The sequence below is a fragment of the Dunckerocampus dactyliophorus genome, chromosome 3 (assembly GCF_027744805.1).
Source record: "Dunckerocampus dactyliophorus isolate RoL2022-P2 chromosome 3, RoL_Ddac_1.1, whole genome shotgun sequence".
Taxonomy (NCBI): domain Eukaryota; kingdom Metazoa; phylum Chordata; class Actinopteri; order Syngnathiformes; family Syngnathidae; genus Dunckerocampus; species Dunckerocampus dactyliophorus.
In genome coordinates, this window is record NC_072821.1 from 8,287,501 (window position 1) to 8,310,008 (window position 22,508).

General features: G+C 40.9%; 2 protein-coding genes across 2 annotated transcripts; both read right to left on the reverse strand.

Moving 5' to 3' along the window:
• Positions 1-4,214: 4,214 nt before the first annotated feature.
• LOC129178329 (keratinocyte-associated protein 3) lies at positions 4,215-7,905 on the reverse strand. The gene is made up of 6 exons (XM_054770456.1): positions 7,769-7,905; positions 6,662-6,846; positions 6,533-6,592; positions 6,264-6,461; positions 4,424-4,558; positions 4,215-4,356 (listed from the first exon to the last, which is right to left on the reverse strand). Exons 1-6 carry the CDS (start codon positions 7,779-7,781, stop codon positions 4,282-4,284), a joined length of 666 nt encoding a protein of 221 aa, XP_054626431.1. The 5' UTR covers positions 7,782-7,905; the 3' UTR covers positions 4,215-4,281.
• A 1,602-nt stretch (positions 7,906-9,507) lies between these two features.
• LOC129178573 (nuclear receptor-binding protein-like) lies at positions 9,508-22,010 on the reverse strand. Its single transcript, XM_054770912.1, has 18 exons — positions 21,837-22,010; positions 21,126-21,492; positions 20,281-20,403; positions 20,056-20,157; positions 19,883-19,972; positions 19,359-19,399; positions 19,165-19,259; positions 18,958-19,041; positions 17,591-17,649; positions 17,411-17,509; positions 17,103-17,235; positions 16,744-16,834; positions 16,598-16,648; positions 16,173-16,308; positions 16,020-16,073; positions 15,860-15,923; positions 12,840-12,895; positions 9,508-10,710 (listed from the first exon to the last, which is right to left on the reverse strand). Exons 2-18 carry the CDS (start codon positions 21,354-21,356, stop codon positions 10,654-10,656), a joined length of 1,566 nt encoding a protein of 521 aa, XP_054626887.1. The 5' UTR covers positions 21,357-21,492; positions 21,837-22,010; the 3' UTR covers positions 9,508-10,653.
• Between the last annotated feature and the right edge of the window lie 498 nt (positions 22,011-22,508).

Sequence of the window (22,508 nt, forward strand, 5' to 3'; positions counted from 1 at the left end):
TGACTTTACATACATTATTTTTTCATAGGAAAAAACGTACAGCACCAACCACTATAGCAGGTGTGTCCAAAGTGCGGCCAAGGGGCCACTTTCACCCTCTGCTTGTTCTTTATTGACCTTGGGCATATTCTGCAAATTGATCCAATTGGTTTTCCTTTGTTGTTCTTTAATGTAAAAAATGTATCAAAGTGACCCTCCATTTCCTTCAGTTTTCTGTATGCGGCCATCAATGGAAAAGGTTTGGACGCACCTGCACTTAGGATGCATCTGTAGTATATACACCAGGAAAATCACAGTAGGCCTACTGGAGATTCATCTCAATAAATTAAAATAGTGTGGAAAATCATCTGTTTTGGTAGTTCAATTGAGAAAGAGAAGCTAAAGTCTTTTACACTGTACATTAATCTTCACCACACGCGGGGGACATTTTGTAATAATTTCGTAACCATTTTGAGCCTGTCGCAGGATGGCTTAGTGGTGAGCAACACAGTCGGGAGATCTGGATGATCTGTGTGCAGGTTTTCCCTGGGTACTTGGGCTTCCTCCCACATTCCAAAAATATGCATGTTAGGTTAATTGGCGACTCTTAATGTTGTCTGTAGGTGTGAGTGGAGGCCGAGTGTGAACGCTTGTTTGTCTATATGTGCCCTGTGATTAGCTGGTGACCAATTCAGGGCGTAAACCGCATCTCGCCTGAAGTCCTACCCCCGCCACCCTTGTGAGGACAAGCGGTATGGAAAATGAACGAATGAATAAAACTTTAGGCGTTTAAATGCTCCCTTCTCTGAATTGAACACTTGAAATAAAATGAACTTTTGCTCTATAGTCTCATTTATAGGAATACAGTAAGTATGAGGAAAATGACATTAGTATGATGGTATTTTTGTTCATTTTAGTCTCCCAACAGTTTGAAATTGGGTAATTGTATCACAAACTATGGTTAGACTGATACATTGATAAGAGATTATTAGTGTACGTTACATCCAGCCCTTTTTAGTTCCCAAGATACATTCTTGGTCTTTTGTCGATATTTTAAATTTAAAAAAGGGGTGCTTTGTTTTGGGTTCTTTGTAGAGGTTTTTTTTTACTTGAGTATTTTTGTTTATTTAAGTCAAAATGGAAATAAATGTTTTTTTTTTATTTTAGTATGTATTTTCATTATCATGCAGAAACATTTAGTTTTTAATATAACCCTATTTTGGCTTGCGGCTTGACCAAGTACGTTTAATGTGCCTTTGACCCATCGAACATTTCTTCGTAAGCCTTTAAAGTTTGTATTTGACTACAATAACATGCAATGTTTCTGGGATGTGGGAGAAAGGCAGAGAAAACCCATGCAAGCACAGAGAGAACATGCAAACCCCACAGGGATTATTTGAACCCGGACCTCCTGACTGTGAGGAAGACGTGCTAACCACTATTCCACCATGCTGACGTGTATGTTTCCTCTATTTAAAAAGATGCATATACTCACAAGGCACAAGTGCACAATCTAATTGCGCTCAAAACAAGTTGTCCATTTTGATGACACAATAAGAGGTATTTACTTAACTGCGTTTATTATTATGATTGCAGTGGTGTAGAAGCGCACAGCATCGTACCGAGAGCTGTTACCAACATGTTGACCCTCTCATGTAGCTAAATAAGAGACCAAATAATAGAAACAACTCGGGTCTAATGTCTTGCACTTTTTCATCAAATCTATCACACTGATGGGAAGGACGTGCATTTTTAACCATTATTTTAGGACAGTACATCATAAAAAAAAGATAATCTTAAAATAAAAAAAGCTAATTTGATGTAGTGCTTCCTGATGTCAAAGTGAGTGATGGTATGATTGTATCAGGCAGCACAATGTCAATATTTATGCCCCACACAGTTAGGATTAGTGCTGCGTGCTATGATTCCCTTCTACACCATTGAGCACAGCGCTAGATTAACCGTTTCATGGCTGATCTGATGTGATCCTCTCTGTCACTGTATATATACACTGTACGTGTGTGTGTGAGAGAGAGAGTGGGGGGTCTGTAAAAGCTAAGGCTGTTGGCCCACATACTGGTTGAACCTCCTAATGAGAGCAGTATTCAGCGAGTACACTAATGCACTCATGTCATGACACTGTATTCCAGTCATCTCCATCAGATTATATTAAACTCGTTTTTTTGTTTGTAGATTCATTTGAATTTGCAGCAATGGAGGCAACTACTTTGTGATCCAACATTTGTCCGCCATGGGAGTTGAGTGACACTGCAACAACTACGACATCCATCGACGGACTGCTCATTTTCCTCATAACAGCTCAAGTTAATTTAGTCAAATTCCCATCCCTAGTTCAGGTTATCTGTAATTATAGTAATAAAAAAAAACACATCTAAATTAACTGAAATATATTAAAGTGTCTTGAGTATTTTTCCCCCAATAAATCTAGGCATCTCTCTGTTTTCCTCTGCTTATCCGGGTCCGGGCCAGCTGTGAGACATCCCTCCAGCGTGTCCTAGGTCTGCCCCGAGGCCTTCTCCCGGCTGGGCATGCCCGCAACACCTCACCAGGGAGGCGTCAAGGAGGCATGCGGACGAGATGCCCGAGCCACCTCAACTGGCTCCTCTCGATGTGAAGGAGAAGCGGCTCTACTCTGAACCCCTCCCGGATGACCACACTCCTCACCCTAAAGAGGGAACTCATTTCAGCCGCAGCCGCTCGCGATCTCGTTGTTTTTGTCATGACCCAAAGCTCATGACCAAAGCTGAGGGTGGGAACATAGATCGACCGGTAAATTGAGAGCGTTGCCTTCCAGCTCAGCTCTCTCTTCACCACGACGGTCCGGTACAGCGACCGCATTACTGCAGACGCTGCACTAATAAAACTCACGCTCCAACCTTCCCTCACTTGTGAACAAGACCCCGAGATACTTGAACTCCTCAACCTGGGGCAGGACCTCATTCCCAACCCGGAGGGATCAATCCACCCTTTTCAGACTGAGAACCATGGCCTCGGATTTGGAGGTGCTGAGTCTGATCCCAGAAGCTTCATACTCAGATGCAAACGGCCCCAGTAAACGCAGGAGGTCACAACCTGATGAGGCCATCAGGACCACATCGTCTGCAAATATAAGAGACGAGATCTTAAGGCCCCCCGAACTGGACTCCCTCGACGCCTTGCCTGTGCATAGAAAATCTGTCCATGAAAATTATGAAAAGAATCGGTGAGAAAGGTCAGCCTTGGCGGAGGCCAACGTTCACCAGAAACAGGCTCGACTTGCTGCTGGCAATGTGAACCAGGCTCCTGCTCTGGTTGTACAAGGACCGAATGGCATGTAGCAGCGCACCACCAATCCCGTACTCCTGGAGCACACCCCACAGGATGCCGCGAGGGACACGGTCGAATGCCTTTTCCAAGTCCACAAAGCACCTGCAGACCGGTTGGGCAAACTCCCATGTACCCTCCAGTACCCTTGCAAGTTTGCAGGGCTCGTCGAGTGTTCTGCGAGCAGGACAAAAACCACATTGCACCTCCTGTCCAACTAACATTTCTCTCCAGCACCCTGGAATAGACTTCCCCAGGAAGGCTGAGGAGTGTGATCCCCCTACAGTTGGAACACACCCTCCAGTAACCCTTCTTGAAAAGGGGGACCATCACCCTGTTTTTTAATTTTTATTATTTAATTAAATAGTTACCTTATGATATTATGTACTATAATGTCATGAGTAGCTGTTTAACACAGCTCTTAAAAGGGGCTATGTCCAAATGTAACATACCCAAGGTATTTTAAAATCAAACATTGTGTCAGTCTAACATGATCAAATATCTGACCATAATTACAAAATATTACCTTACATGCCTCAAGATATAAGGTTTCTTGAATGCAGCGCAAAAAGCAAAAGGTGTGGTTCAAAATCGACATGTAAAATGCTAAAAACAGTAAGAGCTATAAATATACATTTTCTAAATGAGAGTTCAAACATCAAATATTTCAAGTTGATATAAAAATGTACTTTTAAAAACAAAGCGCCTCATGGAATGTTAGTTACCATGCACAGCGTGAGGATTAGACTGTAAAGAAAGCCTACTGTGGCTATATAAACACAGGGAGCACATACAGACATATGGAGGCCACACGACGACACGCGTCACATGACGAGTTACTGCATGACTGAGTGGATGTACTTTTGCCGGGCGCAATGAAGTTATGCAATGGAAGAAATGAGCTCAATTTAAAAACGTCATATAAAAACTATCATTGTATAATATACATATGGAGTGTACTTCCAGCACTTTGTTCAGTCAAGCATCAGGATTCACCACGTTTTGGCCAATCAGGCGTCTGCTCTGAGGTGAGCACCCGGCCTGTTCCTCCATCTGTCAGGGAGAAACGATGAGGATGTGAGAAAATAAATCATGTAAAGTCATTTACACATTCGCAGACCTGTTCTTTGAAGTAGTTGCCTCCACAGGCCAGCAGGCCTCTGAGAGTCAGTCCTACGATGAAGCACCACACAGACAGGCCACACTCAGCTGCAGCCATCACAGCACTGGGGAACCACAGTGCCAAGGTGGTGTCCTAACACATAAATGCCAAACACTGTAAGGCTGCGATGCGTTTATGCTAGTGGGGTAGCAGTCATCCTTTTGTACGAGAGCAATTAGCTCAAGCACCAATGCCATGCAACATATGGAAATGAGTTGTTAGAGAGTGGCTGGGTGTCTTGTTGAGCCGTGTTAAAGCAACATGCCTTAGGAATGGCTGAACTGATTAATTTGGGTTTGAAGCAATGGAGGCAAAACTGACTGCACTACTGGGCTGCAACCAGCAGAGGTGCTGTTGATTCATTCTCAACTGGTTTACTGCCTAAAGAAGGACAACACTGCCCAGTTCCAGACAGTGGATACCCTCCGTGAAGCCATCTTCATTACCTGGAGCAGCCTCCTGGAAACACTGGCATCAAGCCAACCCAAACCAATTTTTGAGGTGATTAATAAGAATGGCGCAGCTCCTCATTACTGAGTTCTTTTTTCAACATTTTATTTCTATTTTAGGGAGGGTTTCAGGGTTTTCTTTTTGCTATGGTATCATTGCTGTGATCAGCTGAAGAACAGCCTATTTCACTTTAACGCTTGTTTGCAATAAATTGCTTACTCTATTTTTTTTTTGTCTCACTCCCATTTCTTCTTTTTGCATTTAGAAGCTCTACTTAGAACCTCCTCAAGATCCAACAGTACAACATGTAAATTCTTGCAATTTTCCAACTGGTCTTAAGATTTTGATCAGGCATATATTAGGGTTCTCAACTGGTCTCAAGCTGGGATTTACTCATGGTCATTACAGTAAGTCACTCACTTGTTTTTAAATAAAATCATTTAAAAAACGTATACAGTGGAACCTTGGTTAGTGTCATAAATTTGTTCCAGAAGGGCCAAAATCTCACCAAATACATTTTTCCCATAAGAAATAATGTAAACCGCTGATGACATCACAGACGGGTGACAAAGGTGACTTCTGGTTCCGGTTGCCATTTTGTTAGCAAGCTAAGAATCTTAACAGGACATCTTGTGAAAAAAGAATACATTAAGAACATAGTTGGGCTCACACAGTGTGTTCATAACACAACTAGACACGTGCCATATTATATGTTAACCGAAAAATGTACGCAAACCGAGGCAAAATTTTGGTGTAAATTCTCGGCGTTAACTGAAAAACACCCTAACTGGGACACCAACCAAGGTTACGTCATATGAAAAAAACAGGACACATCAGGATGAATACGTTGGAGTATTTTGTTTGGTTTTACAGCAGTTAACTTATTTTTACACTTGCTTGACCATGTTAAAAAAAATAAAATGCTTGTCGCACAGCTGCAGTCATCTAGGCTTAGTCGAAGAGCAGTAAGCGTTTTTACGCTTCCAAGATAGCTACAAATGTTAAAATGTTAATAACTGGTTAACTTTTCACACTTGAAAAACAGTTGTGAATGTTACAATCTTACGATCCGCGGGTGACTTCTTTGTACACTCGTAAAACAGTTACAAATGTTACTAACCATGGTTAACTTCTTGTTACACTTGTACTTGACAGTTATGAATGTTCAAATGTGACAACGTGTCTGCACAGTTAATAAAAACGTCATCAAGGTGATAGTTTGACCCTGGAAAAGCTTATTTCTAGTTCCATTATTTCCTATGAGATAACTGCACTATTTCTTCTCAATGAACCACTAACAGTGTAAACATGACTCCAAAGCAAGCATTGTTGTAAAAATGAGACTCACGTAAATTCGTGTGGTGTCAAACGGGCAGCGTGCGCTGACAGGCGAGCGAGCGTTAGCGGGCACCTCAGTGTCGTTACATCCTCGCATCAGGCCCTGACCGTCGTGAGCGATCGTCACACTGATGGCCACCAGCAGGCCCACGCAGCAAGCTGCTGAGAGCAGCGCGTTGAGGAAGGAGGCTATCAGAAGTCCTATTTGCTGCACACACACGAAGGCAACATCTTATACAACTGATGAGGGGTAACAGACATTAAGAAGCAACAACCTACCATCCTAACCATGCGGAGGTTCCGTGACACCACAATGGCGATAATCCCAGTGGCAATGCTCTGAAAAACACAAACATGACAGTCTCATCTTATTCTGCGATCGCAGTAACTGTGAATGATTGAACTCACCAGCAGACCTGAAGTGACGGAAATGATGTTAGTTGCTGTGTATTCTGTGGTGATTTGTTGGCTGGGTTTGGAAATGTGGCGTAGGACATTGCCATGGACAATAGCACCAAGGATGAAGTTTATATGGCCCACCAGGATGAGAGACAATCCCTTTTTCATCAGCCTCCTCGACACCTTGTCCTTATCTGGAAGACATGTATTTACTGTGTATATTTCAATTGACTGACAGTTTGTCTCTGCTTGGTTATTTGCCTATTATGTATTTCCTGCATTTTGAAGGATATACTGCATGCTCACTAACCACATTTGGTGCACCTGCATAATCAAATGACATCTAAGAGCTGTATCCTAAAAAAATCATTGATTCAGTATGTGGGATGAATTAAAACCATTAATATATGAATAGCAGTACAGTTTAGACATTAGCTAATGATATGGTACACTGACCAGCCACAATAGTTAAGTACAATCCAACACAAGAGCTGTATGAAAAATTCTACATTTGAAAAGATTACACTCACTTTGATTGATTGGCAGGCACTGTCAATCAAAGTGTCATTCACTACACAGTCCATATAACAAACATGTACAATTATAAAATTAGAATCATTTTGGAATAAGTAAGAATACATACAGAATAAATTTGCTCTGTAAAAACACGCCACGCCATTTTAAATGCAATATAAACATGAAGAATATATATATTATATGTTTATGTTGTAAGTCATGTATGAAACGACCACAATAATAGAAGCAATGAACTACACGTGAAAGTAAAACAGTGAATACTTTATATTTAATCCAAAATAAATTAGTGTAGTAAAGTGTAGTGTAATTGAATACAAAGCCTTGTTTTTTTTTTAAAAGTTCCATTCCATTTATTTCTTGAAGTAGGTCATAATACAAAAGCATATCCATAGTCATTCATGAATGAATGATGCAAAATACGCTACAAACGCAGCTATGTAACGTTTTAAGACCAAAGTGTGTCATTTCCTGATACAAAGGCCTGCTCTGTAACGGCGACGATCATTATAACCGAAACTCGCCATTTTTCAGTTACTCCTGTTCACAAACTGGACCCAAACAGAGCTTTCAAGTACTTACCAAAGGTGCACATAGCTGTTCGGCTAGATGTTTCCCTTTGAACAATAAAAGAAAGATATTTTTTTAACTTCACTTTTGCAGCCGCCCCGTTAGCTGCCAGTGACCGTCCACTTCCGGTATGACGTCACGGAACCCACCTGTCCTTTACCTGACGCTGAGTGGCGCACAAAACAAAACACCTGGCCACAACATTAAACACACTTGCACAATCTGAGATCCAGTACAACTGTATCACAAATTTAAAAAACCCATTGGAAACCGCTCTCACCATGCGGTACAATTATATTGTATAAGGCTGCAAACTACCATAATAAACACTACAAATTCAGCCATAGACAATCATAATGTATACCACGAGGTATATTTTCAATTTACTTTATGCTTTCCAATGCTATAAATCAGTGAATTTCGTGCGTGGGTCTTCATTGGGGATTTCAGCAACCCAAGCCACCTCTTAGTACCACCACTATCAGACTGATCGGCAGTCAATCGCAGGGCACATATCAAACCATCAATAATACACAAAAAGCAATATAACAATGCATGGCATTACAGAATTGTGCATTAATACCATCCATCCATCCATCCATCCATTTTCTATACCGCTTCATCCTCATTAGGGTCGCGGGGGTATGCTGGAGCCTATCCCAGCTGACTTCGGGCGACAGGCAGGGTACACCCTGGACTGGTCGCCAGCCAATCGCAGGGCACATACAGTATAGACAAACAACCATTCACACTCACAGTCATACCTATGGGCAATTTAGAGTCGCCAATTAACCTCACCTGCATGTTTTTGGGAATGTGGGAGGAAGCCGGAGTGCCCGGAGAAAACACACCGCACACGGGGAGAACATGCAAACTCCACACAGAAATGCCCAGGGGAGAATCAAACCCAGGTCTTCCCGATCTCCAGGCTGTTCCTGTATTGGCCAACAGGCCCTGTATTAATACCATTGTTACTAAAGAAAGAAACCCAGTTTACCCCTTTATCTTCCTATACATAGTCTCTAAACTCACTTGTTTCTTCCTATTATCCACACACAATGATGAACAACTCTGTGTCTGTCCGAACAATTAAGCTTTGCGCTGTTCGTGCGATGAGGCGTTCAAGTGCACTGCGTAACTCTGAGTGTGGCTTTCAGACAAACAATCAGAGGACAGAAAAATGCTGATGTTACTGTACGCCTGCTAACCTGTCCTGTGAGGCGAATCTGAAATTTGATTGGTTAAAGGAACAGCCCCATTGCTAATATGTGTTGTGACATGGGCCAGCACTACTGATTCTGAAGGCCCTGGGCGTATTAGATTGACAAGGCAACACATAGAAGATGAATTGTGACTTACAGTACACATACACACACTGGAAGCAGTGCAGCCAAGAGACAAATGACACTAATTGAAGATAACTGACTGTTGGGAATAAAAATGACACAGTTTCATGGAACAAATACAAGAAATTTAGTTGTATATGTAGGTCAGTGCTTCTGATAGTGCTTAGGCCTGTAGAGAAGGCCTTGTGGAACGCCCCTGCATAAATCCAATGTATGGGATACAAGTACACCTTTTTGACAGTGTCAATCGTGTGAATACATTTCTTGCATTGAATCTTGTGCAGCTGGCCAAAGAGAGCATAGCAGGTTGTAGCTGAATCAAAGACCCCGTTATTGAACGTCAGATGTCATGTAAGGTTGTTTTTTGTTGACACAAATGTACAAAAACGGGTGAATTTTCACACATTTATTTGAAAGACCAGTTGCAAATTCTAGAAAAAAAACATATAAACATACACAAAACCCAAATCCAGCACTTTGAGGAAAAAAAACACTATAACAACCAGCGTCTACACCACCAATACTCACAGATACATTTTTCATAAAATTGATTGTGATTCAGTTAGTGTCTCCTGTTTTGGATTAGACATTTCTGATCAACACAGAGTACCTTGTTGTCACCAGTTACTGTTCATGAAGCTCTCAGGGACAATGTCACAACAAAATGTCAAAGGCAACACCTGGATCTTACTTAAAAGAGTCTTAAAAACACTACCTGGTGATGCGGAATCTTGTATCCAAGTGGATCTGTCGATGAAATGAATGCAACAGCAACAATAGAAGTAACATTTGCAAAGTGGCTCAGATACTTACCATGATGGTGTGAAAGAAGAACATACAGTATTGGCAACATAAATAAAAAATAATGACACTTGTACAGATAGATGGATGGATGGAAGGATGGATGATGGGGAAAAAGCCACTTTCAACGGGGGGGAAAAGTCACACTGTGACAAGAATGACAAGTGAACTGAGATGAGATGTTTTAAAGTGGAGAAACACGTAAAAAACAAACAGTAACACTGAGTTCACAGTCCCTCAAAAGTAACATTTCCACAGATACTTGGCAAGATTGTCACCACACAATCTGTGCTCTTGTTTCAAAGGCTTTCATAACATACAAGCCACGAAAGGCTAAGTAATGTTCTACTACACTTGTGAGACTAATAACATTGACTTACAACTTGAACCTTTCAGGATGCTGGGAATGTGCCGTCATGTACACATCTAACAGTCCACCAAATGCGTGGAATCGTGCATAAAAAGGCACGGTGGCACTCATTTGATATCATTTGGTCTCTGGGTATATAGAGTATCTACTCCCACTACATGGCGACAGTTCTTTAATTTAACTCACAACAGAATTAAATCTCATTTACACACTTTTCTAAATGCACTTGTGAAGTTTTCATCCCTGATGTAACATTTTGGTTTTGGTTACATTCAATGTAAGACAAAAAAAAAAAAAGAAGAAGAAAAAAGAAATTCAGCATGCTGAATGCTTAAAGGGGAAATGTAACAGGCGTTGTTTTTTGGAGTATTTAGTGCTCGTTAAAAGCTTTGGCTGAAGCTTTCTTGAAGGAGAGAGGCTATTTTGTTTTGGTCCATCTGCAGAGAGAACACACAAACTTAACCATTAAAAATAAAACGTACAGACACATGACAAAATATCAATTCACTTTTTGAAGAAACATCATTTCTACCACGCTGTATTGCTCAGTTCCAATAATACAGCACCACATCACAACAATAAAGTCATGTTACTATAATAAAGCCGTAATTTTAGGTGCATAAAGTCTCAACATTTTGAACATAAACATAAAGCTGTGTTGATAATGTTTTTCAGTCCTCTAGCCCAGGGGTGTCCAAAGTGCATCGCGGGGGCCACTGTCAGCAGGCAGTTAATTTTTTAATGGCCCTTTGCATATTGTAAAATAAAAGCAATTCATTATTAATGAGACATCTTATTTATTACAAATGACACTAATTTGCTTTGTCACGTATAATACAACCAGTCCAGGGTGTACCCCGCCTCTCGCCCGAAGTCAGCTGGGATAGGCTCCAGCATACCCCCACGACCCTAGTGAGGATAAGTGGAATAGAAAACGGACGGACGGACGTATGATGTCTATGTTTAGTACAGATAGATTAGCATATATTGACCTAAATTGGATTGGTTTTAGCATCTTTAACTCATTCAATACCAAAGACGTATTTAGATGTTTTTTTTTTAAACCCGAACGCTTGCTCCCAAAGACGTATTTATACGCATGGGTGCACATGCGTGCACACACACACACACAGTTTAGTTTAATGTGAAAATTGTAAAGAGTTCATGGTGTTATATTTGTAAATAAATTGTTATTTTGATGTAAAACAACCATTGTTTGTGTTATTTATTTTGTGATGCAGTCGTTTAGATATCTGAGCTGTCACAAAAGCAAAAAATGTGTGTCAAAGTGAAAGTTATGCTTGAATGTATCTTTTCACAAAAAGCTTCTTTTCCTCCTTTTTTGTTGGAAACTGATATTTTCCTGAAACCTACCAATGTTCTACTGCTGATTACTAAAGAACGGAAAAAGGTAGAAGCAAAGTTTTTTGGTCTGATGAAAGACGAGAGTCTAATTTCTTTTGGTAGGTTCCATGTCTATATAGCCATAGAAAACAATGTTCTGTGTGCCTTGACAAATCTGTCAAAATCATCTAAAATGGCCGGGAGCAAAAGGGCAGAATTTTGAAAAATGTCTGAGTTTGAATGACTTACTGTACAAAACATATCAAAGCCGCCCCTTCCATCCTTCACCACCTGATCTAACCAGAAGTGTTTTTGAAACAATGGTTATGTGTGGGCAACAGCAATGTCATGTAAGCCACTTAGGACTCATTTTTTTGTTTAGTCTGGCCTGTCATAGATGACGCCTTATAAATTCAGTTGCACTTGAAGGCGCACTACAAATACAGCTAGCCTCTTCTAGGCGGAGTCAATTGTTTCTAATCATCACTGATGCAAATGAAAGCATTTATAGATTAAAAAGTGTAAAGTGTAAAAAATAAAAATGATGTGCCTGTGTTTCTGCTGGTAATATACTAAAGTGCTGCCTTTTTAAAATTATTGATAGGGAAAAACAAAACCAAGATAGTTCTTGAGCCAAAAGTTTTGTCCCACCTTCTTCCAAAGACTCTTGCAGGTACAGGTACAGGTGGTAAATTTGACATCTATTACGATAATGACTATAAGAAACATGTAATTTTCTTTGTACTATTTATGTATCTGTTTCATTATCATATTAGGACTTTATTCTCCTAATATTATAACTTAATTCTCCCAACATGCAAAACATCTGCATAGAGATTTTTGTTGTGTTTGCAGTGACTTGAAAATGCTTTGCGAAAAGATGAATTATATGTCTTTCGCCTGCAAATATTCTCATAGTGTCTTTCTGTCATGTGTATTTTCCATTCCACCCCTGACAATTCTACCAGCTAGTCGAGGTACTGAAAAAAAGTCAACAGAATGTAAGGAAACCTAACTGCACTGCTTTATGGAAACATGTAGTTGATCCACTCTCACCCACAGTGAGGTGCACTGCCTGTATATTAGTGTGGGTGGATTGTGAGTGGGCCTGAGAATACAAAGGGTACTCTCATGTGTGAACACATGTGTGAATGTGCTAGAAAGCCTACAGGAGAGTCAGGAGTCATACCCCACACACAATGTGAGTCTATTAGGTACACACCTCACTGATGAAGCCCAGTTGCACCAACTCTCCAGTCAACTCTTGAACATTTTCATCTGCAACACAAACAGGCTCTTAGTGCACACGGAACCCACTCATACAGCTAGTAAAAGCCTACACAGGCGCTGATTTAAAATAGGCTAAATATCTGATGTCCTCTTTATTAAGGATCCATACACAATAAATCCAATTAAAGCACTTTTTGAACACTTTCAGATGCAAATTTCAAGCTTTTCTAGCAACTTGTAGCTGTTTTCAATATTTAGTATGTACAATTTTAAGAAATTATTTTCGTTTTTACTGCATTTTAATATTAATATATGCCTTTTAAATTTGAATTAAAGGTAATGACATTAAACAAACATCTCATTGTAACTTTAGGAGAGCTTTTGTCATTTTTTGACTGGGAGAAGGCATGTATGTTTTCGCCACAGTGAGTCAATGGCATGCATGGTTAGTTTTTACACCGAATGCCCTTCCTGACGCAACCCTGGCCGAAAATGGAGCCATGCTGCCATGAAAGGCTAAAGTGTGTACTATTACACCACCAGGGATGAATCATTAATATGTATTGATTTAGAAATTATTGATCATTGCGACTATAACACCTTTTAAAATTCAGATAGATCAGTTAACTATTGTTTGATTAAATATATATACACTAGGTGTGCTCCGATTGACCGGCCACCGATTTCTGTGAAAAAGCACGGTATCGGCATATGCCAATACTTGCTTATCAGCTCCACCCCCATTGCAGCATCCAGCCTATAGCAAACGTCCCCCGCCCACTTTCCCTTCACAAAGCCAAAATAGGCATGGCTGTCCTGTGGGACTTACCTGTCGTTGTGAGAGTGATATAAGTTTTGCATCCTGCAAAACATGCCACGGAAAACGTCTCGCCGGGGTGGTGCGTTGCGTGGCACTTGGAAGGGTGTGGTGAGTTATCGAGGCTCATAATGTGATCATCGGTCGGGCGGCGGCCAATGTATCGCCCGTGTGTGCGGGACGTGACTAACAACCGCAACCGGCGAAACCCATCGCCACGTGCTGCAAAACACGCACACGGGAGGAGACGAGCGGCTGCGACCAGCCACACCGGCGAGCAACGCACCCACATCCAGAACGAATTGTATGATTCTCCCACGGTTTAGACTGGCTGTCAGATGTGGAGAGAATTTGGGGCTATCAAAGTATTTCAGAGGAAGAAAAGCGGCCGGTGTTGACAATTCACTCTGGATGTGAATGCGTCGCCCCCGGTGCAGCCGGCCACAGCCAGTCACAGCCGCCCACCGCCTTGTGCCGGTGATGAGCCCCGCCAACCGCAGCTGCCAGCCGCCAATCGCTAACCGCCAACACACCTCCCGTGTGTGGCGCTCATAAGGCGGATAGCCTGAAAAGTGATTGGATTCGTCTGACTGCCTGGGGGTCCTGCTGGAGCGCAATCAAGCTGATCTCGCATCCAAATTCTCCTTAACAAAGGCGCCTGATCCTCTAAGTTTCACCAGTGATTTTGAAAAAGTAAGTAAAATATGTTTTTGTCTAAATTTGTCTTTCATATCATATAGCCCAGGGGTCACTGACGTGCATGGTGCCCACGGGCACCGGGGTGCCTCCCAGTGAGCCTCCCACGATCAAATGAGCCACCTGCAAACCTGCTTTTCATTCAGGTTTTCAGTTGATAATGTGAGAACAATAGAAACAAATGCATTCTGAAATACAAAATGTGAGTTGTGGATACCAGCATTTTGTTAATATTCTGGTACAACAAGCATATTCCCTTTGTTTGGGTTGAAATAAGCTTTGAAAATAAATGAGTAGCTCTTGGCCATTTTCATTTTGTAAAAGTAGCTCTCACAAAAACAAAAATGTTGGCGACCCCTGAAATAGGCAATAGTACATTTAAAAATTTACACGTGATCGGTTTCGTATTGGTATCGGCCGATTTCACTCATGGATGATCAGTATTGTATCGGCAGCATACAACCCTGATCGGAGCAACCCTAACATATACGTATAATTTGCGAATGACTTAAAAATTGATGGCACTTCTATGGCCATTGCTATGATCTTGTTGTTTGCTTGTTGGAAGAGACACTTTCAATAAAGAAAATGGATAAATGTATGATGAAGGAACGAAACAGGCCACACATTTTTCCAAAGGCACAGTTGCGATTAACGAGGAAGGTGATTGTTAAAAACAGTAAAAAAAACAAACAAAAAAAACGTGTGAGGTTGTCATGAAAGGATGTGCAATGTGAGAAAGTAAGAAAGATTAAGTGCCCAAGTCTGTAAGTGGCATACAGGAAGCTGCAAGCCATGAAGAGAGAGACAGACTTTGACACAAGAGGTGACAGCTGTCAGCTGCAGCCTGTCACGGGCCGAGTGCACCACACGCCTGCAACGTGTCACATGTACCTGTGTGTGCATGTACAGTACCACTACACAATACATCCCACTGCACTTATTATTCTGACCACTGACACTGCCAGGTTGTAGATTATTCTCTCATTTCCATTCCACATGGTGTCTAAAAAGAGAATCCTTGGTTTTTCTGAAACATGCTATTTGAAACAGATGTGCTCAATTTGGGCTTATAAAAGATTAAAAAGACTCGAGGTGAAGAAAAAACATAATTCCAGGATGCAATAAGCCAAAAAGTAAAGTGCAAGGTTTTATGAGGGAGTCCCTGCTGAAAATAGATAATACTCGTTCTGTCAGGCATCCCACGCTCACTGTCACACACGCCTGAGTGCACACATATGGAGACATCCTGAATATTTACAGTGGGAAAGCACAGCTGAATTAGCAATGCTGTTATTTCATACTGTTATTTAATCGCCTCTTGCCAATATAACACTCCAGTTCACTATGCCATGTTATGGACTACATACTGTATATCAATTGCCACAATTTCCTCTCGGTCTCTCCCTTTCTAGCTATAAATACTGTAAATATATAAATACACACATATACTGTATATGTGTTCTATTTGTTTAAAAATGTGTGAAATAGAAGCTTACGAGGTAACATGTCACAGCTTAGATGTCTGTTCAGCTTGTCCTCCAGCTTCAGCAGCAATGTCAGCTAAATAAAGACAAGCACAAACATTTGGTAAATGGATGGTCAATGGCGTTAATGTCTACAGTATAATTAGTGATGAAATGGCGTATGTCGACTTACATGATATTTGGCTCCCTCCTCGATGAGTTCTACATTACACTGCATATGAATGACCTACAGGAGAGAGATTGGGTGTTGAAAATACTTTATGTGGGTGTAATGTGCACTTTTTTCATACCCTTTTGTTAACATAATGAATTATGTTATACACACCCGCCGTGTCTCCAGCTCTGCAGGTTCAGGTGTGGGGGACTTTACCAAAGGAATGACAACTGGAGATTGAACAGTCGCCTGTTGGGGCCGCTTAGGAGAGGGAAGCCCGAAGGCAGTCATAGGATAAATACCGTTTCTGATTGAGGGAGAAGGGGACAAAGGAAAAATGAGGAAAACATTGCCAATGGTGGCTACAGATTAAGACAGTGGGGAAATAAAAAAAAATAAAAATCAAGTACTATCTATGATGTATACACAAGGGAACATATAATGTGGAATACAATGTGGACCAGTAAAAAGCAGCAGTCATGAAGTGATCAGGTCATTGCTGCCCCCATGTGGACAAGTAGGACAATTTCATCTTTCAAAACGCCCGACAATATAGCCTCATAAAACGATGACATTTTCATCACAAAATGACTTACCGCACATCTTCCAGGAACTTATCAAGCTCCGAGGCAGGGAACTGTGACAGCCTACAGACAAAAAAAAGAAGAAAAGACATTATGCTAAGAAATATGATGACACTCAGGAGCAACGATGAAAAAGCTGGTGAGGTGGTGTTACGTACTTGAGCTGGACATCATCTTTCTTATCAGCGATGACCAGGTTAGGGTCCAAGTTTTTTGTAATCTCTTCCAAGGCGTTCTCAGGGATCATGTCTGGACAATTGACTATGATCAACAATCTGCAAGATGACTATTTCTGCAGACATCTTGAACTGACAGTGGGGGGCCCACATCATGGCTAATATACACATATTAATGTAAAAATAATTTTAAAAAGGCTAATATCCAGCACTGGTTTATGTGTTAATATGAACAGTGGTTGTACAACTGTATGACAACTAAGAATGTTAAAATGTTACTTCCTGTCCAGTTAATAACAGCTTTCATCAAGTGTTACTGTTAGTGTTTGTGAGATGCTCACATTGATGGCTGACAATGCAGTGAGCAGCCAGTAGCTTCAATAGTGGCACTTCAAACAGAGCCTGGTTAAACAGCAACTCTTGGGCAGTTGGCCTCGTACATGGATCACACTCTAGGCATTTCTGAATTAGCTCCTAATCACACACGCGCGCGCGCACACACACACACACACACACACACACACACACACACACACACACACACACACACACGGGCAAAGCCAAGCAATACAATTCATTAAAGTTCAAAACAGTCAGTCTGTGTGTCTTTACATTTGTTTCAGTTCTCTTTTGTTTGTCTTGGGCTTACCCTCTGCAATGGATCATCCAGAAGCTGTATGGCAGTGTTGACGGCCTCCTCAGAAACATATGAAGACTCCCCATTTCCCTGAATCTCCAAAAGAGCCATCTGCAACACAAACTTTCTGGATTAACATGTTGTTTTGGCCTTTAGAACAACTTCTTTATTTTGTTGTTGGTTACTTCTTACCTCGAGGGCACACATGCCGAACGAGTAGATGTCTACAGCTGTGGTGACATCAGTGACATCTGCAAAGAAACAACAGAAAATAGGAAAATAAGGGACACAAATTCCACTCTTATGGAGGAGATTAACAACACACATTAACTAAAACAATTTCTCTAGCTCTAGCCCCCCTGCTGGTGGAAGACGGTACAAGAGGTATTCCAGCATGTTTAGATTATGTGGTTGTAGTCCCACTATTTCTACCAGTGATGTGCAGTGAGGTTAATGGCTGGTGAGTCACCGACTCTTTTGGAGCCTGATTTACATCCCTTCAGGTGCAGTCTATAGTGCAGGTACTGTCTGCCTATACTGTCTGATCTGAAAGAATAATGATGTCACACTTTTACATTAAAGACATTACACAGGCTGTGGAAAGTCATGGTGTGTAATATATCTTTCTACAAACATTATATGGTCCACGCAACCCAGTTTGTGAGGGACTGCATGTTCAGAGGCTCGGCTCATTACTGCCTCACCTCGGCCCATTGTTAGATCAGATCAACACAATTTTAGCAACTTTTATGGAAGAAAATGTTTAAAACAACTTGAATCATACAGAAAATACATTTATAAACACACACAGATATTAATTATTTTTTGTCATCATCATTATTTATTTATTTTATTTTCATGATGACTTCCTCCCTTGACTGTACGTCACTCAGTTCTGTATAGGGCAATTTCATTTGACTAGTTGCTGTTATTTGAATTTTACTGTACTGTACTGTATTAAATATATTACATTACTGTGTCTGAACTGTAACATGTTACACTACCTTTGTGTTACTTTCTCTAAAACGACAGCAGAATCTAAAGTATGACTTGAATTCACTGATGCCCTTTAACACGACAACATATTACAAATGATAATAATCTTTTTTTTCACTTGATTTAAATACTAATAAAAAATCATTTGCTTTGCCACGTTATACTTCCAAAAGATCCCAAATAATCCCAAAAAATCTTAATTTTGTTTAATCAACATTTGGCCAGATCAACTAAAAACAACGACAGGTAACATTTATTTGCAAGGCTTTTGCATGTTTAACATGTACATACACAGAGTGACATCACGACCAAACAGTGGTGATGCTGTTATGATAGACATCTACTTCCAATGATGCATCAGCAGTCACTGAAAAGCCAGCCAGCGGCAGCACAAAAGTGTGGGACAGTGAAGGGAGTAATATGTAACAATTGACTTAATGTAATCTTGTAAGATTTTAAAATCTAAGCGAGTTAAATTGCATCACAACTCTATGTATAATACAAAATGCTACTAATAAAGCCTTCCATTCCAGCAGCCATAGTTACTGTAAACTGATCTTTACCTCCATGCTCTGGGGCAAAGAAATGCAAGTTCTTCTGTTCTTCATGGCACGTCTTCACATGGTTGTTGATGGTGTCTGGAGCCACTGCAGGCAAGACGGAAGAAAATATAATCAAAACCAAATGTCTACAAATTGAATAATAATAACAATAATAATAGGTATTGTGTTTGGTTGTGTAATATCTCGTAACTAATGAAAACTGAGCACCTGATCCTATCTTGATGAGGCCATTGTGCTGGATGAAGATGGCGTCACAGGTCAAGTTGCCGTGGATAATGGGTGGGTCACATGAATGGAGATAACTGCGGGACAGAGAAACGTTAAAAGAAAAAACAAAAACAACAACAAAAAACATTATTTGCAGTTATGTGACATTGACAATGGCTACTTATGAAACCAACCTGAGAGCTGACAGGATCTGTGTGCACCATCTCTTCCAAGCCTGCAGGGAGAACACGCCATATAAAAAAAGCTGGGTCATAAGTGAAATAACTACACCTCGTACCAAAAACCAGCAGTGCACCATATGGTCATTTACCAAGTCTAACATATCAAAAGGTTCATATTACTTCAGATAGTTTACCTGATGGTCATTTACCTGCATTAATAGCAAATCTTATGTGAAAATAAAAATCACTGCATTATGACTCAGTCTATAAAGCACTTAATGACGCCAAATAAATATGTCTCTACTTGCACGGAGACCCCTCTGGTAACGCAGCACGCAACACAGTGTTCCTGCATCCAAACCGGTTTTTATTCCAGTCTTTGTGTAGTGTTCCCATTCATGGATGCCTAGGGTGCACAAAAGTGTGTACTGCAAACATTTATACTAAACTTGCCCTTAACCAAAAGTTCAACACACTATCCTCAATCTCCAATAATGTTAAGTGCATGCTTTGGCTATTAGTTATTCAGTTAATACTTTTTCATTCATGGCCTTGTGATTCTTTTTGGTCTTTTTCAGGAACTGCTTCAAACTCCCTGATGACATGTACTCAGTAATGAAAATCACCTGAGGGAGAAGAGGAGGAAAATTTACATCAAACCACAAGTACGCATTGTTCAACTGAACTATTATTGTAAGCCACAACTCACCCGGGCCCGGTTCTCCTTTGTGTCAATCCAGTACTTGTGGAATTTGACGATATTTGCATGCTCCAAATGGATGAGGTTATCAAATACTGCTTTCACCTTCTCCTGAACATGCCACACAGATATAACATAATTAGAACAAATGCATATTACTGATGCAGTGTGTGCTGCTGAAGGATATCAGAACGAATTCCTGATATTACTTTTTTTGGCGATACAAGTCCTCACCTCCAAAAGTTTGAAGTTCTTCCTCTCTGAGAACATGACTTCATTCCACACCACTTCTACCCCTTCCTCTGTGTCCATGGCCAAGTAGGCTGTGTCCATCCCAGGCACATTACGTTGATTCACCTACAGCAAACAGAAACACAAACATCACAAGATTGCAAATTGTAAGTGCATGGAATGGCAAAATGAAGATTTAAGAAAAAAATAACAGACATTGTGAACTACATGTGCTTTCTTCGAAGGTGACTGTTGTGACTGGCTTAATTGATTATGTAACGGAAATGATATAATATGGCTGGTATTGAGTTCTCCTCACATGTATGATTTGTGACTATATCAGCATGAAAAATGTGCTCTCAAAAACACAGATTTTTTTCTATGAAATACTAAAGCATGAGAGGAGCCAGATGAGGTAGCTTGGGCCTCTGGTCAGGATGCGTCCCGGACGCCTCCCTGGGGAGGTGTTCAGGGCACATCCGACCGGTAGGAGGCCTCGGGGAAAGACCCAGGACACCTACCTATATAGCGGACATGGCATCTGTAAAGCTGACAATTACGGTGGAGTTTAAAGAAAAAATGCTGCTGTTTACAGCATGGTGCAAAAGCTGCGAAATAATTTCATGGCTAAACACCCTAAAGTTACAGTCAATGTTTTAGGAATTGTGAGAGAAACTTCAAGTCAATCTGACTTTTGGGGTTTAATAACAGCACCACAAAGTGATGTATTTGTTAGAAAACTAATAGTACAGCCAACACAGTGCATGTTTTAACAAATGCTCAGCCTTTTTAGTGCAGCGGTTCAGGAGTAGAAGAGTTAATTTACACAAACAAATAGTACATCTAACCTCCTCTCTGCGCTTCTGCCAACGTCCACACGGACTCTCCTCCAGGATGTCCGACTCATCTTCACTTTCGTCGTCTTCCTCAGTAGTAGTGGAGGCAGGGGGCTGTAAGGGGGCCCCAGGCAAGGACGACACCGATGCCCCACTTTGTACCTGCTGGGTGTTACAAGAAGACATGTGTGCTGCTGTGGACTCTGCAGCTGGAGGTCCTTTCCCCTCTGCATCTGCAATCATGACAACTTTTTAAGGCTGTCTCCTCTAAGCTATGTGAGTAATGGGAGGCCTCTTTTCTGTGTTTCTGTGCCTTTGAACAACTCACACGTCCATCTTCTCAGAAGGGCTGCTTTTATTTTACTGGAGGCTGTAGAGCCTGTAAACACATAACAAGGTTAGCCTGAAGACCCACGCACACAGAGACGCACGCACGCACGAGCACACACAAACACCCGCAATCTTGACATATAGTCGGTCGTTCTTCTTTCAGTGGTCTTTTTAGCTACTTTTCAGAAGAAATTGGCAAGATTTTGTTCAAATACGACAAAAACCTCGTAAACTGTTGGGAGTCCTGTTCAGTAGATATTAGTTAAGACTCCAACTTAAGCTTAAATGCGTTGTCTCACACTTATTCGCTAACTTTCTCGACTAACAAGCTAATTAGATGTAAATAAACAGTTAGCTAGCATGACATTTGGACCCCTGTTAAAAACATTTTACCGTGTAGCAGAGTCGACGCAACATGAAGCCGTCTAGGGTTACATGTTGACGGGAAAGGTGAATAAAGTGCAGGTAAGGCGACAACAAAGAGACATTTAAGATACTACAAGTACTTCGTCATGAAATACTGTATGTTGATGGCTGCTTTTCGAGTCTTCTGTGGCGGACAGAAAGTGGGAGGGGCGGGGCAGCGCTTGAGGAGCGCCTCTTTGCGCAAATGCAACGCAATGGTGACGTCACTTGGCTCAACCAATGCCGAAAAAACCCAATTTCACATACATTTAGACTTTTCCAAACAAAGTATAATTGATGGAATTAAAAACGCGTGATAGCAAGTGGTCATGTATCATAGTTTTGTTGTTTGTCTGAATTCCAGGGCATCGCTAAAACCAAATTATACCACTAAACAATATATACATACAAATAACAAAGGCAGAAGTTGTATTTCGGAGAATACATTAAAATACATATGAGTTATCGAAGACTATCGTGGACATTCTTCTTTGTGTAAACAAAATACAAAAAGAAGCGTACAGTACTTTAAAGTACAAAACAAGATCGTTCCCTTCCCAAATGACCACTTGTTGGTTGGTTCTTAAGATAATGTACTTACATTAATGCACTTTTACAGATTAGGTAACGTAGGGTGTCGTGTAAATATTTGCTGTGATC